This window comes from Chiloscyllium plagiosum, unplaced genomic scaffold (assembly GCF_037043375.1).
Source record: "Chiloscyllium plagiosum isolate Xiang-an unplaced genomic scaffold, Cpla_swu_hap1 HiC_scaffold_53X, whole genome shotgun sequence".
Lineage (NCBI taxonomy): Eukaryota > Metazoa > Chordata > Chondrichthyes > Orectolobiformes > Hemiscylliidae > Chiloscyllium > Chiloscyllium plagiosum.
In genome coordinates, this window is record NW_028270191.1 from 7,390,243 (window position 1) to 7,406,405 (window position 16,163).

Here is a 16,163-nt window from a genome sequence, read left to right on the forward strand (position 1 = left end):
CAGAAGGCAAAGAGATGGATATGAACATGTTTAAGGATTTGTAGCATTATCTCTCAACAGCCGATGACCATTCTCTGGCTAACTGACATACACAACCTCATGGTGACACGAAGGGTGAATCCTCAGCTGGGTGGGATTGGGGAAGGGTGCGGTGATGGACCGGGAGAATGGGCAGGTCAGAGGGCAAAGTCCCAGGCGGGTGGGGAAATCAGAACAAATCTGGTGCACAAAGGCACCACAACCCGAAGGATTTCAGCTGGCAATGCTCAAGATGCAGAACTTGTCGAGGTTAATGGGCTTCAGAGCCTGGGTCACAGGTCCTAGGGCCTCAGAGTACTAGATTTAGACTCCATTGCTCCAGCGTGTCAAAACTAAATGCCTGAATGCAATTTAGCTGAAGAATACCATGAAACATAAAAAGCATGGTCATCTTTTTTTCTTTCAAAAGATAAAATTGCCATTCTGATGTGCACCTCCATCTGGCAGTACAGCTTTCTTGCTGATGATTCAAAGAATTTCAAAAGCTGTTCGGAACAGGCAGTCCCTTGGTTTCATGAGCCCGTTCCACCGTTTCGTTGGATCAGCACCGATACTGGTCCTCAACTCATCGAGCCACCTTGGTTCCACACATAACATAAAACTGTCAACGTTTGATTAAGCACAAAACGTACCTCTGTGAAGCTGCTCTGCGTCCAGCTTCTGTCTTTTTTAAAGGCACAATGCGTCAAGTGTCACGAGGGTAATTTCAGGTGAAATATCTGGTTACTTTTGGTTTGTAAGCCAATTATGCTCGGCTTGGTTGGGGTGGCTGGTCTATATTGCAGAGTGATGCGAACAGTGTGGGTTTGATTCCTGCACTGACCAAGATTATTCTGGAGGCCTCTCTGCCTCAACCTCTCCCTTTGCCCGAGGCACAGTGGCCTTCAGGTTTAACCATCGCCAGCTGTCACTCTCTAATGGGAAAGAGAGAGAGAGTAGGACGATGGAATGTTTGCTTTAATAATACCTGCCTCAGGAAGTTCAAAGCTGAACACAGCACATGGGCTACACTAGAACGCCTGAGCAGTTTAAAAATGTCTGGCACTCGTGCCATTTTTACCTTTGCTTCCATTTGGACATCAGACTAAATTACAGGATATCGTTTCCACTTCAAGTGGAATTGAATGTAAGCTCGTCAACACTAAATTCAATAAGAAATTCAGGAACACGCACTTTCTCAGAGAACACTCTGAAAGGGGGACTTTCTACCATGACAAGTGGACAAGGTGAATAACATGCATCTGTTTTAAGAGCAAGCAAAATAAACACGAGGGCAAAAGGGCTAAGGTGAAGAGGGGTGGGACCCAGGCTTGTGTGGATTGAGCTAAATGCCTTGCCAATGAAAACCATGTCTACAGTATGTGTGGTGGCATCTGCAAATCTCAACTGTTCGGGACCATTCTGGCTTTGGTCATTGTCTATGAAGAGAAAGTGAGGGCTGCAGATGCTGGAGGTCAGAGCTGAAAATGTGTTGCTGGAAAAACGCAGCAGGTCAGGCAGCATCCAAGGAGCAGGAGAATCGACGATTCGGGCATGAGCCCGAAGAAGGGCTCATGCCCGAAACGTCGATTCTCCTGCTCCTTGGATGCTGCCTGACCTTCTGCGCTTTACCAGCAACACATTTTCAACATTGTCTATGAAGGTCAATGTTCAGCCCCAGCACGACGCAGAGGTATCCGGACTACAAAAAAAAAAGACTGAAAGCAAATTTGACTAAGGGAGTGAGAAAACAAACACTGCCGACAGTGTCTTGGACCCTATTTATTTTGCACTAAAGTAGGACGCAAGAAACAGAATTGAACAAAAAAGACACCATTTTGACAGCGTGAGATTGGCATGCTGATTGGTTAGGTCTCCGTTGGCAAGAACAGTTAACTGTCACTTTCCAGTCTCAGATCAGGCAGGGAGATTCGGATTGGTCAGAGGGGTTTCCATGGGGATGCAGCAGAGTTTGGCTGTCTCCGTGACCCCTTTTTTCTCCCCCCCAAGAGGTACAATGTTTGGACAAAATCCTTCCATTGACCAATCAGGATCTACCCGCCTGGTCTAAGAATGAAGATTGACAGTCAACTGACCTTGTTGCATCTCCTATATGCTCTATAAAATGGCATCTCTTGCTTTTGTTTTTAAACTCAAGGCCGTTTCTTGCATCCTAATTCTAAGGTTGGGGTGGGGGGGGGGAGGGGAGTGGCAATCCAGCAAAGGCATAATGGGCTGAACGGAATGTTTCTGTGCTGTAGCATTTCTGAGAGGGTTAAAAGCTTGAACTTCGTACATGAGGGGTTTGATTTTATTTTAAACTTTTTTCTTGTGTGTTTTTTGTACGGATTTGAATTGTATTGTTTTGCATTTGTTGGAATATTAAAAAAATCTGTTTTTTTAAAAAAATATAATTTTTTTTGAAAAAAGCTTGAACTTCAAGTCTCTTTTTAGCAGGACTGTGGCAAGTGTTCCAAACATTTTAAAAAAAGCTACATATTTTCCAGAATCTTTCAGCTCATTCTAAAGCTACACTGTATTTTCAGTGAACATGCTATAAAGTGGAACTGGACAAATATAAAGAGGTTGCAACATGCAGAATCTGCTTAGAGTAAGCTGAAAGGGCTCCTCACCCAGTTTGGATGTTGATACAGAACTGGTCTTGCAGTTTGTTAAAGGCACACAGGTATTAGGTTTCCTCAGGTCAGGAGGAAGACTGAGCAGGTGTGTATGTGCGTGTGCCGAAAAGGGAGTTGGTCGGATAAAGACAACTACTTCTTACTGTCTGAACTTAGCCAAGCCAATAGGAAGAGACTTGCATTTATGTATCGCCTGTCAGGACTTCAAGGACACGTCCCAAATCGCATCGCAGCCAATGAAGTACGTTGGGAGTGGCGGTACTGATGTCAGGCAGGAAAAGCAGCAGCCAATTTGCACACCGAAAATAGCAACAAGAGTGAGAGCCCGAGCAGCTGATCAGTTCCAGAGGGACGCTGGGGAGGAACCTCCCTGCTCTTCGTCCCAATAAAGCCATGGAAGCCTGTGTGTTAATGGACAGGGTCAACGAGACCTTTGTTTAATGTCTCATCGGAAAGCCACCATGTCTGGGCAAGCAGACCTCTCCATACTGACACTACAAGGGTCAGCTCTGTTTTGCCTGAAGGGTGGGTTTTGAACTCTTACCTTTCCATCTCAAAAGAAAGAGAGCCAAGGGCTGAGCTATTTGGTTACTAATGTTAACATCCACTTGGCTGATGGGATTGAGTCATGCAGCACGGAAACAGGCCCCTTTGCAGACCAGGTTTCCGAAACTGAACTAGTCCCGTTTGCCTGCGTTTAGCACATATCCCTATAAAACCCTTCCTATCCGCATAGCGGTCCTAATGTTGCAATTGTACCCGTCTCTATCACTTCCTCTGACAGTTCTTCCATACATGCACCACCCTCTGTGTGAAAATGTTGCTCCTTAAGTCTTTTCCCTCTCATCCTAAACCTTTGTCTTCTCTCTCCTCCACCATGGGGTAAAAACATTGACTATTCACCTTATCTATGCTGCTCATGATTTTATAAACTTCTACAAGGTCACCCCTCGGCCTCCTACGCTCAAAGGAAAAAAACCCAGTCTGTCCAACCTTTCCTTATAACTCAAATATTCCAGTCCTGGAAACATCCTTATAAATCTTTTCTGCACCCTCTCCAGTTTAATAACATCCTTCCTATAGCAGAGTGATCAGACTTGAATGTGGTAGCTTCACCAATGTCTCAACATGACACTGTCTGTAATGGGCTACACTGGCTCCTTAAGCACTGTTTGGAACTCAAAAAGGCAAAAGTTGCAATTGTACAGTGGTTCAGTGGTTAGCACTGCTGTCTCATAGTACCAGGGACCTGGGTTCGATTCCACCTTTGGGCGACTGTATGGAATTTGCACATTCTCCCCGTGTCTGCATGGGTTTCCTCCCACAGTCCAAAGATGTGCAGGTTAGGGTGGATTGGACTTGCTAAATTGCCCCATAGTCTTCAGGGATGTGCAGATTAAGGGGATTGGGTCTGGGTCGGTGTGGATTTGTTGGGCCAAAGTGCCTGTGTCCACACTGTAGGGATTCTATTCTAAATTAGCCTTCTCCTGGTTGACCTTAAAGTATCACAAAAATTGGCAGTTCAATTGTTGCCAAAGTCCGAACTCAGGGTGTTACCATTCACTCAAAGCTTGGCTGAATTTCTCAGTTATTGCCAGCGTCGGGCAAAGCTTTAAAAAGGTCGATGGCCCAAGGCAGCTGATCAGAGGCCTAGCCTTCAGGCTTTAGCCACTCATGATAATGAGCAAACCTAATCTCAACTGGATTAACTCCAATCTGAAGCAGGATGCAGCCATCCTTCAGCCTGCCTATTGTTTCATGTTACTGACAGGCTTCCTTTGCATCGAGAGCTTTCTGATTTTAGCCTGTCACAGCTGATGTTGACATCCACTCCCCCATCCCCCACAGCTGCTCCCCCCACCAGCTTCCTGCCTTGACTGCATTTCAACTTGTGAAAGATTCGGGTCTCAAAGCAGACAGTTCCCACACCACGTCCTGTCAGTAACGTGTTTCTTTTCCGCATAACCAGTGTCTAGAAGCCTTTGTGGTCACTGAATAGAGGCATGGCTGCAGAGCTATTTCGAGAGCAGCTCGGTCAGAAGCTTGTTTAAAGAGGCAGTGACCTGGCCCATTCAGTTACCACTCTTTTTTTTTTAACCCCTTCAGTCCTGCAATACTCAAGCCCTTACCATGGCTCTACCTGCTGCTCCGTGTCATGGGTGTTACTCAGTGGAGGGGATCAGTTCGCTCGGATGGCTGGTTTGCAATGCAGCGTGGGTTCAATTACAACTGAGGTTACCATGGAAACACTCTCCTTCACAACCTCCCCCCTCGCCTGAGGCGTGGTGACCATCAGGTTAAACCACCACTGGTCATCTCTCTCGCTAATGAGACAGCAGTGCTATAGTCTGGTAAGATTTTGCCTTTACTCAGAGTCAGAGATGTACTGCACGGAAACAGACCTTTGGTCCAACTCATCCATACCGACCAGATATCCTAAACTAATCAAGTCCCATTTGCCAGCCCATATCCCTCCAAACCCTTCCTATTCATGTACCCATCCAGATGCCTTTTAAATGCTGTAATTGTACCAGCCTCCACCACTTCCTCTGGCAGCTCATTCCACTCACGCACCACCCTCTGTGTGAAAAAGTTACCCCTTAAGCCCCTTTTAAAATCTTTCCCCTCTCACCTTAAACCTATGCCCTCCAGGTCTGGGCTCCCCCAACCTGGGGAAAAGGCACTCTAGCCATGCCCCTCATGATTTTATAAACCTCTTGAATCCATGAGCTTTGTGGAATCCCACCTGATCTCGCTCATTTGATCCAAAAATAGGTTAAGACTGTGGGAGCTGCAAGCCATGTACACTAGAGTTTCTCACCGGCTCTTGCTCGCTCTCTGAGACTGTGTTTGGGGTACAGCTGGATAGGGAGAAGCTCTTCCCAATGGGATTGGTATCCATTGGGATAGCAGGTTTGGAATGGCTGCAACTGGGCTCAGAGCAGATGAAAATTGGGAATTACTGTGTTAGATTTGGAAAACGTTCTCCCAAAATGCCATGCCATGAGGATTTGCTGCACAGATTTATACCAGCACAGGGTTGAAGTTTGGTTAATATTATGGATGTATCATTGTCTGTGATAGCACGGGAGCCTCCATTCAATGGAAATGGCCTGTAATACATGGAACTTGCTGTCACGTCTCTCAACTTACAATGTGCTGCCAAAGGCTGGAACACAGACTGGTGGCGAGGCTAGGAAGATGGCTTCATGGCAAGCCAGTTTGAGAATCATTTGGGTTTTTCCAAACCTGCCCCTCGGCCACCATCTTGGTCATGCCAGTCGCCAGGCGTCCTGACAAAAAGACACAAGTCCATTTCTCAGATGTGGCACTGTCACTGGACTCAAAACCCAGAGGCTGCAGTTAAGGCTTTGGCGGTGGGGGGGTGGGGAGCAGAAATATGCCTGCAAATCCTACCACAGCGGTTGCTGGAATCTAAGTTGGATGAATGGATATGGAATAGAAAGCTGGTCTCAGTAATGCTGATCGTGTTACCGTTGCAAATGCCCCGCCTGGTTTACCAGAGGGGGAAGGAAATCTGCCATCCTTGCCCGGTCTGGTCTGCAGGCGACTCCCGACCACAGCCAACATGGTCGACTTTGGCTGATGGAGGGGCCAGGGGTCAGTCGGGGATGTGGAATTCTCCCTCCATACAGATTCAGAGCGGCAGGATAGACTCAAGGGGCTGAATGGCTCGCTTCTGCTCGGTTTGACACGGAGAGTGAGAAAAGGTTCAAATGGGGTAAAATAAGACTGACATCACCTATTGGAAAAAAATCCAAACTCTTTGCCCCCCCCATCTCTAGTCACAACAAAACTCTTTAACCAAGCTCACTCTGAATGTCACCTTCTCAACTTCCTCCCAACCGCGAATTTCTTACTTACATTAGCACAAAGCCACCCACTGCTGTTCAAACTCTTGCGGTTTTTCTTGTTTTGGCTACAGCACCAAATTTATGGTCTTTTGCGCCTGGCCGCCATTTTCTTCACAGCTCCGAGGTGTCGTCAGGTGATTTTATTCAGCGGGACAGAGAGTGACATCAGACACACCCCGCAGGACAAAAAAAAAATCGGCTGACGACACCTCAAAGCTGTGAAGAAAATGGCGGCCAGGCGCAAAAGACCATAAATTTGGCGCTGTAGCCAAAACAAGAAAAACCACAATAGTTTGGACAGCGGTGGGGGAGGAGGGGGATTGCTTTGATAGGAGAATGCCCCAGTGCATGGATGGCAATGCCCGCAGCTTGAGGAATGCCTGGCCGGGCAAGGTACAAAGATGGTGGTACCAGTGGAAGTGCCCCCAGTCCTGGGCAGGAGTCTGTGCCTTTGGATGAGATAGCATCAAAGCCTGACACTGCACAGCAAGAGGACATTCGGCCCACCAGACCAGTTCTCTCTCGCTCTTCAGTGGAGCTGTCCAATTCCCTGTTCATGAAAAAAATGGGAGCAGGAATTTCGCCAATCAGCCTTTCGAACCTGCTCTGACCCCATAGCGCAAAAAAGTTTTCTCCCTTGCCATTAAAGGGGTGGGGGGGGGGGGGGAGGGGTCGAGTGACAGTTGGAAAACAATTGTTAAAAAGGACTGTCTTACATAGGGACACAAGGGAAGGGAACTGTTCTCTACCTCACCCAGGCAGCCCCAGTTCATTGACAAGGTCATAAGCAGTTACAATTGAACCTTACAAGCCCTCCCACCCCAGAGTCAACTCAAACTGCAAAGCAGGTTTATTGAAGGTGTTGATACTGTCCGACTGGCTCCTCAGGCAATTCTGTGTTCCCTATCCGCTGTGCAAAGGCGTGAAATCAAAGCACTTTGGTACCCTCAATCCTCCTGGTGGTCATTTTAGTGGCAAAAATCTGGGAATTGCAATAAATAAAGACGCTGCCCCTCAGCCTACAATTGGCTTTCTTCCTCTTCCACTGAACGGTTGAGTCCGGGGATATACTTCAGCAGCCTCTTCCGCAAGCTTTTCCTCCTGGACTTCCTCGGCAGTGTTCCAAAGGCGCTCTGGTTGTTGCCTTTATCCCAGGAGGAGCAGGTGACTCCGTTGTGCCCAGCCTTGGCGCTTACGCTCCTCGTTAGTAGCTTTTTGGCGAGCACCACCTCGCTGCCATGGCTGTCATCGCTGCCCGTGTCCAACGGGTCAAAGATACAAGTCTGATAAATGGGCTCGTCTTCGCCCTCCATGGCACTGCAGCGGGTACTGCCACCGGAGCCGGGCTGCCTCTGGGCGGAAGGGCTGAGGTAGTGTGCTTGGCCACAGAGGCTGGCTCTCACCGACTCGAAAGCGTCATAAACACTCGGATCTTTTGACACAATGCCTGGAGAGAGGGCAGAAACACCAGGCGGTGAGGTCGACAGACAAAGGGGTTCGCCACGTTTATGTTGGCGCTCGGGGCTGCAGGCGACTGGCACCCTTCCGCTCAGACAGCCAAGTCCAGCTCCGTTATCCTTGTGAGAGCCTCACAGAGCCAGTCTCTCCACTGGGTCTACATCGCTGCCATTGGATTGAGGGAGCCAGCGTTGGCAGAGTGCGCGTAGAGTGCCAGCTGACAAGACAGAGCCCACCACTACAACCGGCATCTTAAAAGGAGTGGATTCAAATTCACGGTGGATCTCAAACAGGTGCCAGGCAGACTATGCCAAGCTAGACTTAGACCACTGGGAACAAGACTGCAGGCACTGAAGCCCTCGGGTATCACCTACTGAAATGCTTGTTCTTTGTGAGTCAAAACAGTGAGAATCAGCAAACTACATCGTGACTTAGAGCTATTCCAACAAGGAGACTCGATGGCAAAACCAGATGCCAGGCGCATGACCAGTTGGGTAGGAAGTAAGGTAATCCTGCTGTTTCATACATCATTGGCTGAACGAGACTTTAAGCTGTTGCATCCCACTCCGATCACCAGAAGAGAAAAACAGGAGATTGGAAAGGATGGTAAAGCAGAATGACTGAAGAGTTGGGTGGACTGGATTGAGGAGCAGAGATTGAAGAGAGGGTCAAGAGGTGATGGAAAAGTGATGAAGATTCTATCGATCGGTCGCTCCCAACCTATCTCCCAACTGTGACCCAGTTTTCCAGGCTTGGAAATGGTTCCAAGCCCTCAGCGAGACGCAGGGAGTAGGGAGAGCTTAAAAAAGGCTGAGGAGCGCAGGGGGAAGAGGGAGAGAGCACCCAGGAGAACAGGGGAAAACGATGGTGGAGAAGATTTACAAGGATGTTGCCAGGGTTGGAGGGTATGAGCTATAGGGAGAGACTGAATGCGCTGGGGCTGTTTTCCCTGGAGCATCAGAGGCTGAGGGGTGACCTTATAAAATCATGAGGGGCATGGGTAGGATAAATAGACAAAGTCTTTTCCCTGGGGTCAGGGAGTCCAGAACTAGAGGGTATAGGTTTAGGGTGAGAGGGGAAAGATATAAAAGAGACCTAAGGGGCAACTTTTTCACACAGAGGGTGGTACGTGTATGGAATGAGCTGCCAGAGGAAGTGTTGGAGGCTGGTACAATTACAGCATTTAAAAGGCATCTGGGTGGGTATATGAATAGGAAGGGTTTGGAGGGATATGGGCCGGGTGCTGGCAGGTGGGACTAGATTAAGTTAGGATATCCGGTCGGCATGGACGAGTTGGACCGAAGGGTCTGTTTCCGTGCTGTACATCTCTATGACTCTTATGACTAACTGCGGTAGCCATTGCCACCTTGGACCTCATAGCCACACAATTTCAGTTTGCGACCCCACTTGGGGTGCTGACCCCTACTTTTGGACACCCTGCTAGAGGCATGAGATAATGTGGAATGTAATAAGCGGTTTCCCTTTGTCCAGGACTGTACAACCAGGCAACATTGGGTTTGCTTGATGGAACAGGGGTGGACATTGCTAAATTCCAAGCTAATCAGTGAAAGGAGGATCTCAAATGGTCAGTTGATGGAGCCAACTGCTTTCAGAACCGGAGGGAAGGTTGGGATTAATTCACACAAAGGTGAATTTCTTTCAGGGTGTAATCAGAGCAGTCTGAGTCGGGATGTGGCAACTGTTACCGTTTTGTTGGGAAAACCCATCAGGTTCATGAATGCCCTTTAGAGAAGGAAATCTGTCATCCTCACCTGGTCTGGCCTACACGTGACTCCAGACCCACAGCCTAATGTGGCTGACTCTTCGCCACCCACTGAAATGGGAAAGCCACTCAGCTCAAGGGACATTTACAGATAGGCAGCAAATGTTGGCCTTGCCAGGGGAACAGGCCATTTTGTCCCATTGTTCCTTATGCATTCTCTCAGTCAATGGTGGGTTAGCTGATGGCATTTCATTGTGAGCATTAGTCACCCACCTCCATTTATGGTTGTACCATGAGACCATCAGGATGGTAGGTGAACCGGATCCGGACTGGTCTTCCTTTGTCCTGAGGATGTCGCAGTAAGGTCTGACCATGCCAACCCACCTATACCTTCCAACATGGCAGCCCGTCGCCACCCTTTGCCTGAGGTTTTTGGGGTGAGGGGTGAGGCTGTTGTAGTTCCATCCCCATCGCTAACCGGGCTGAAAGCCGGAATGGTCTAAACTGAACAAGTTGGTTTGCAAAGCCTCTGCACTATGCCAAGCAGTGCCCACTATCTGGCAGGATAACTCCCTCAGCTCAATGAGCTGGTGAGGAGCTGGGTTCAACTCAAGACAAGAGCTGCTTGCCCAGTTCCTGATTAGGGCAATAGGATAACGGAGGGCATTGCAGGGCACTGGAACGGCAATTACAGATGGCTTTAATTCAAATGGCTGGGACACGTTCTCAGCAGGCTTTCAATAAAGTTCAAAACTTAGCAAATGCGATTGACGCTACTGTATCGAGATAAGTTGTATCCCCTGTCTCCCAACCAGATCTCAGCGTACGAATTAACAGGTCTTTTTTTCCAAGTGGCAGGCAGTGACGAATGGAGGACCACAAGGATCAGTGCTTGGACCCCAGCTATTCCCAATATACGTTAATGATTTGGATGAGGGAACTCTATGTCATATCCCAAGTTTGCAGACAACACCGAGCTGGGTGGGAGGGTGAGGTGTCAGGAGGATGCAGAGGTGTTACAATGTGATTGGCAGTGTTTTGCTCACTTTGGGAGCAGAAATGTGAAGGTGGATTATTCTCTGAGTGGCGAGAGATTGGGAAAGGGGGAGGTGCAGTGAGACCTGGGTGCCCTTGTGCACCAGTCACTGTAAGTAAGCCTGCAGGGGGCAGCAGGAGGTGAAGAAGGTCAATGGGATGTTGGGCCTTCATAGTGAGAGGGTTCGAGTACAGGAGCAGGGATGTCTTGCTGCAGTTGGACAGGGCCTTGGTGAGACCACACCTGGAGTATTGTGTGCAGTTTGGGTCTCCTTATCTGAGGAAGGATGTTCTGGTGATGGAGGGAGTCCAGCAAAGGTTTCTCAGACTGATTCCAGGGATGGCAGGACTGACGTATGAAGAGAGACTAGATCAGTTAGGACTATATTCACTGGAGTTTATGAGAATGAGGAGGAGATCTCATCGAAACCAAAGAATTCTAACCGGACTAGACAGAGTAAAAACAGGAAGGATATTCCCAGTGACCAGGGAGTTCCGAACCAGGGGGGTCACAGTCTAAGGACACCGGGTAGACCATTTCGGACTGAGATGAGGAGAGATATCTTCACCCAGAGAGTGGGGGAGCCTGTGGAATTCTCTACCACAGAAAGAGGTTGTGGATAGAACATGGAATAGTTTCGAGAAGGAGGTCAATATAGCTCTTAGGGCGAAAGGGTCAAAGAGCAGGGGGGAGAAAGTGGGAATAGGGAACGGAGTTGGATGATCAGACATGGTCGTATTGAATGGTCGAGCAGGCTTGAAGGGCTGAATGGCCTCCTCCTGCTCCTATTCTCTGGAATTCTATGCTGGCGATGCACAAAGACAGTATCTGGCCAGTGGTATGCACAAACTAACAGGGTCAGCAGGGGACAAATGGCTAAAAATGCGTACGAAAATGCAGCAAGTGAAAGAAGAAAACGTTACAGCTTGGGAGGGAGGAGAGGGTGACAATGGAACCAGTTTACACTCAAATATTCAGCGAGCCATGTGCAATTGCTGTGACACTGCGTGTGCTGTCTCCTTCTTTTGTAGCCTGGCACCTACGTTCAGCAAATGCCATGGACTGTTTGCCATTGCCACGGGCATTGACGACAAAGGCATGTTCAGCGTGCCAGCTTTTGCAGGCCATTTCTGCGCCTTATTCCAATGCCAATACGGCCTTCAGCTCTCTAACATTGCAGGAAAAGCAGAGAAGGCTGCTGCATGATCGGGGGGGGGCATGAAGACAGAGCAGGGGGGAATGCAAAGACAGCGCCGGCTGACATGCTTTCTTTATTTATTAAAAAGGCTTCTTGGTTGTAACAGTCACCGTTAATCACGCGTGTGCCAATCGCATTGGCACCAATATGCTCGCTCCAGGCAATGGGCATTGTACCTTTGCCCTGCCAAGGTGCCTGCTATATGCGATGACCTTATCGTCTGCATGTCAGTCCATTAAAACATTGCAGCAGGGCACAGTCCTTTTTAAAAAAACTGTCCCCATCTCGCCATCCAAAAGCCTGCACGAATAAAATTCAAGGGAGCAAATCCGAGGTTTGGTCTCATTGACAAGTGGGCACAATGCCAAGACTTGGAGCTTAATGCAGTTTATTTCACAGTCAGTGGTTTGTTTGGTGCTGGCTGTAAACCAGGATATAGCGTTCCGCTAAGTATCCAAACTTCTATAAAACCTGAGCTCCACTCCGAATGTAGCTTGGTCATGGTCAACAGAGGACCACACACTGCCCTGTTCCTGGACAACACCACCCCCCCCCTCCACCCTCCCCGAACCCCCACAAAGGAGAAAGTGAGCAGGTCACTTACCGTGCACCAACCTCTGTTCCTGAACCATTAGAGATCTGTACTCTTCCCATTTCTCCTGCAGTGTTTGCTACAAAGTGAAAACAGCAATAAGCCTCCGTGAGAAATCATGGACCCAGTCCCAGCCCAGAATCAGAGGTGGCAGGGCCCTAAGGAGATAATGGTTGGTGGGGGGGGGGGGTCAGGGGGTGAGGGGCGCTTGAGGAGTTGAAACGACAACTTCCATTCCCGTAGCGCCTCTCGCCAACCCCAGGGCATCCCAAAGCAGTTTGCAGTCAGTGAAATGGCATTGAAAGGTGTTGTCATGTAGGCAACGCAGCAACCGCTGATCACAAACAGCAAGCCCCGACAAACAGCAATGAGCTAACAACCAGAAACAAAAAGAACTGCAGGAAATGCTGGAAGTCAGACCCCAAAAACAGAGATTGCTGGAGAGATTCAGCAGGTCTGGCAGCAGCCGTGGAGAGAGAAAGCCGAGTTCATGTTTTGGGTCGAGTGACCCTGCTTCAGAACCCCGTTCCCGAACTGGAACTGAAACGTTAATTCGGATTTCTCTCCGGAGATGCTGCCAGGCCTGCTGAGTTTTCATTCTGTCGCAATTTCTGCTTGTGGTGTTAATGTTTCCATGTTGTTGGTTATAAGGGGCCAGGACATCAGGGGATGTCTTCTCCAAAGAGTGTCTGTTAATGGGATCCTTTTACCTCTCTCGGAAAGAGCACGACGGGACCTCAGTTGAACGTCGTATCCGAAAGATAGCACTCCCAACAGAGCTGCCCTCCTTCAGCACTGCACCGGAGTGTCAGCCTGGATGATCGCTCTCTGGTTTCTGGACTAAAACTGTCTGATACCGCAAACCCTCAGCCCAGTTGATTAAAGAATGATGTCGTACACAAAGCCCAATGCTGCAGTTATACAAAATCCTGGGTGGACCCCCACTTGGAAGTACTCTGTGCACCACACCTTAGGAAGGACAGGTTGGCCTTGGGAATAGGTTGACAAGAATGATACCTGGATTTCAGGGGCTAAGTCACGGGGAGAGATTATACAAACAAGGCCTGTTTTCTGGAATTTTGAAGGATAAGGGGTGATCTGATTGAAATCTTCAAGACATTGACAGGAAAGATAAACTATTTCCACTGGCTGGGGATTCTAGACCCTGAAGGCACAATCTGAGAATTAGGGCCAGAGCGTCCAGGAGAATCATAGAATAGAATCCAGTGTGGAAGTAGGCCATTCAACCCATTAAGTTCACACTGACCCTCTGAAGAGCAGCCCACCCTCTATCCTATCCATATAACCCTACATTTCCCGTGGTTAATCTACCTAGCCTGTGCATCCCTGGATGCTGTGGAAAATTTAGTGTGGCCAATGCACCAAACTTGCACGTCTTTGGAGTGTAGGAGGAAACCCACATAGATGCGGTCACCCAAGGCTGGAATCGAACCCGGGTCCCTGGCACTGTGAGGCAGCAGTGCTAACCACTGAGCCACCGTGCCATCTAACAACAGCTTCTTGATCTGAACTTTACAGTGCTTGAATCCACAGATACCATTCCAGCGATTTTTATTTTTTTTTAAGGTGTTCACTGTCAAAATGGTGATGCTCCAATGGGGGAAATCTATCTTCAGAGAGCAGATTCCCTCACTAACCTCAGGACTTGCGGTGTGTGAAAATTGCCCTTTAATTTGGCATCCATGGTCCCCATTAAGTAAATGCTCAGAGGCCCAGAGCACAGCAAGATGCCACTCACCTTCAGGTACTGCAGTCTGGTTTCCAACTCAGCTTGCCTGATGGAGGTGCCATACACCGTCTCCAGCCTGTCAGTGGGAATGGACCAGTTAATTGACTTTTCAAAATGCAAGTTCTCTCCTCACCTCTACTTATTCTTCAGCAGCTTTTCCACCGACTCTCTCAATGCTGGCCATGAGCTCACTGATGTCCTCTACTGATAGCTTCCCAGTTCACTGCCAACTCTGCGCCGTGACCAACCAATGAAGTGCAAACAACATGTTGAGACACCTCCCTCTGTCCATCGGTTCCCAAGGGGACCCTCTCCCTGCTGACATGGCCTCCAACAATCCTATGAAAGACAGGAAATTTGCCATGTGGCTCCTACCAGTAGTGCCATCACTACATAAGGTGGTACTGAGGCACAGAGACCAAGTTCATGGTCTGTGTCGACTCATCCGAGCTGGACTGTTGCGAAAGGTTTTGAATGCTCTGGAATGGCAGACAGGAAAAGACCAAAAAGAGAGGTTCCAGTACTTTTTTTTTTATGTAATTCATTCACAAGATGAGGTCATCACTGGCTGGGCCAACATTTATTGCCCATCCCCAATTGCTCAGAGGACGGAAAAGAGTCAACCACATTGCTGTGGTTCTGGAGTCACATGTAGGCCCACACCAGACTGGGTAAGGATGGCAGTTTCATCAGTGAACCGGATGAATTTTTCCAACAGTTGACAATGGTTTCGTCGTCATCATTAGACTCTTAATTCCAGACACTTTATTGAATTTAAATTCCACCATCTGCCATGTTGGGATTCAACCCGGGATTCCCAGAGCATTATCTGGGTCTCTGGACAAACAGTCCAGTGATAACAACACAAGACCATCATTCGGAGGGTCAGTGTGGACTTGTTGGGCCGAAGGGCCTGTTTCCACACTGTCGGGAATGAAATGAAATGAAAATGAAGTCTCCCTTTGATTGATTGTGATTTGGTGACATCGCCCCTGTTGGAAAAAGCCCACGTACGAACATTTGGTGAGAAACACCAAACAAAAAAAAAAGCGGTGGCCCAGTGGTAATGTTCCTGAACTAATAATCCAGAATGCCAGACTGATGTTCTGGAGATATGGGTTCTGTTCCTACTATGAAAGGATAAATGCAACTTTCATTCAAAAAACCAGAAGAGAAAAGGGAGTCAAATGATAATTGTGCAGCCATTGCTGATTGTTGGAAAAGGCAAAAGGGAGGACTGCAGATGCTAGAAACCAGAGTTTAGATCAGAGTGGTGCTGGAAAAGCGCAGCAGCCGAGGAGCAGGAAAATCGACGTTTCGGGCCAAAGCCCTTCATCAGTGGAACCTCGCTTTTTGGTCTTTCCTGTCTGCCATCCCAGAGCATTCAAACCTTTCGCACCAGTCCAGCTCAGATCAGTCGACACAGACCATGAACTTGGTCTCTGTGCCTCAGTACCACCTTATGTAGTGATGGCACTACTGGTAGCCCTGATAAAGGACTTTTGCCCGAAATGTCGATTTTCCTGCTCCTCGGATGCTGCCTGACCTGCTGTGCTTTTCCAGGACCACTCTGATTGTTGGAAAAGCCCATCTGGTTCACTCATGCCCTTTAGGGAAGGAAACTGCCATTCTTACCTGGTCTGGGCCTACATGTGACTCCAGACCCATGGCAATGTCGTTGACTCTTTACTGCCCTCTGGGGAATTAAGAACGGGCAATAACTGCTGAGCCAGCCAGCAACGCCCTCATCTTGTGAAGGAATTAAAAACAAACTTGTGTTTAGGCCCATGTATGATAATGATGCCTTAAGGGTTGTCATGGAAACCAGCCTCAGCAAGAATGAGTACATTTAATGAAAGATGGAAGGGAAGAAT

General features: G+C 48.4%; 1 protein-coding gene across 1 annotated transcript in view; it reads right to left on the minus strand.

Moving 5' to 3' along the window:
* Positions 1-6,666: 6,666 nt before the first annotated feature.
* tamalin (trafficking regulator and scaffold protein tamalin) overlaps positions 6,667-16,163 on the minus strand; it is a 40,218-nt gene continuing 30,721 nt past the window's right edge. The window contains exons 6-8 of the mRNA XM_087985464.1: positions 14,299-14,365; positions 12,552-12,618; positions 6,667-7,979 (exon numbers count right to left, since the gene is read on the minus strand). Coding sequence (XP_087841590.1) covers positions 7,552-7,979; positions 12,552-12,618; positions 14,299-14,365 — 562 coding nt within the window. The 3' untranslated portion in view covers positions 6,667-7,551. The remainder of the gene's footprint in view (positions 7,980-12,551; positions 12,619-14,298; positions 14,366-16,163) is intronic.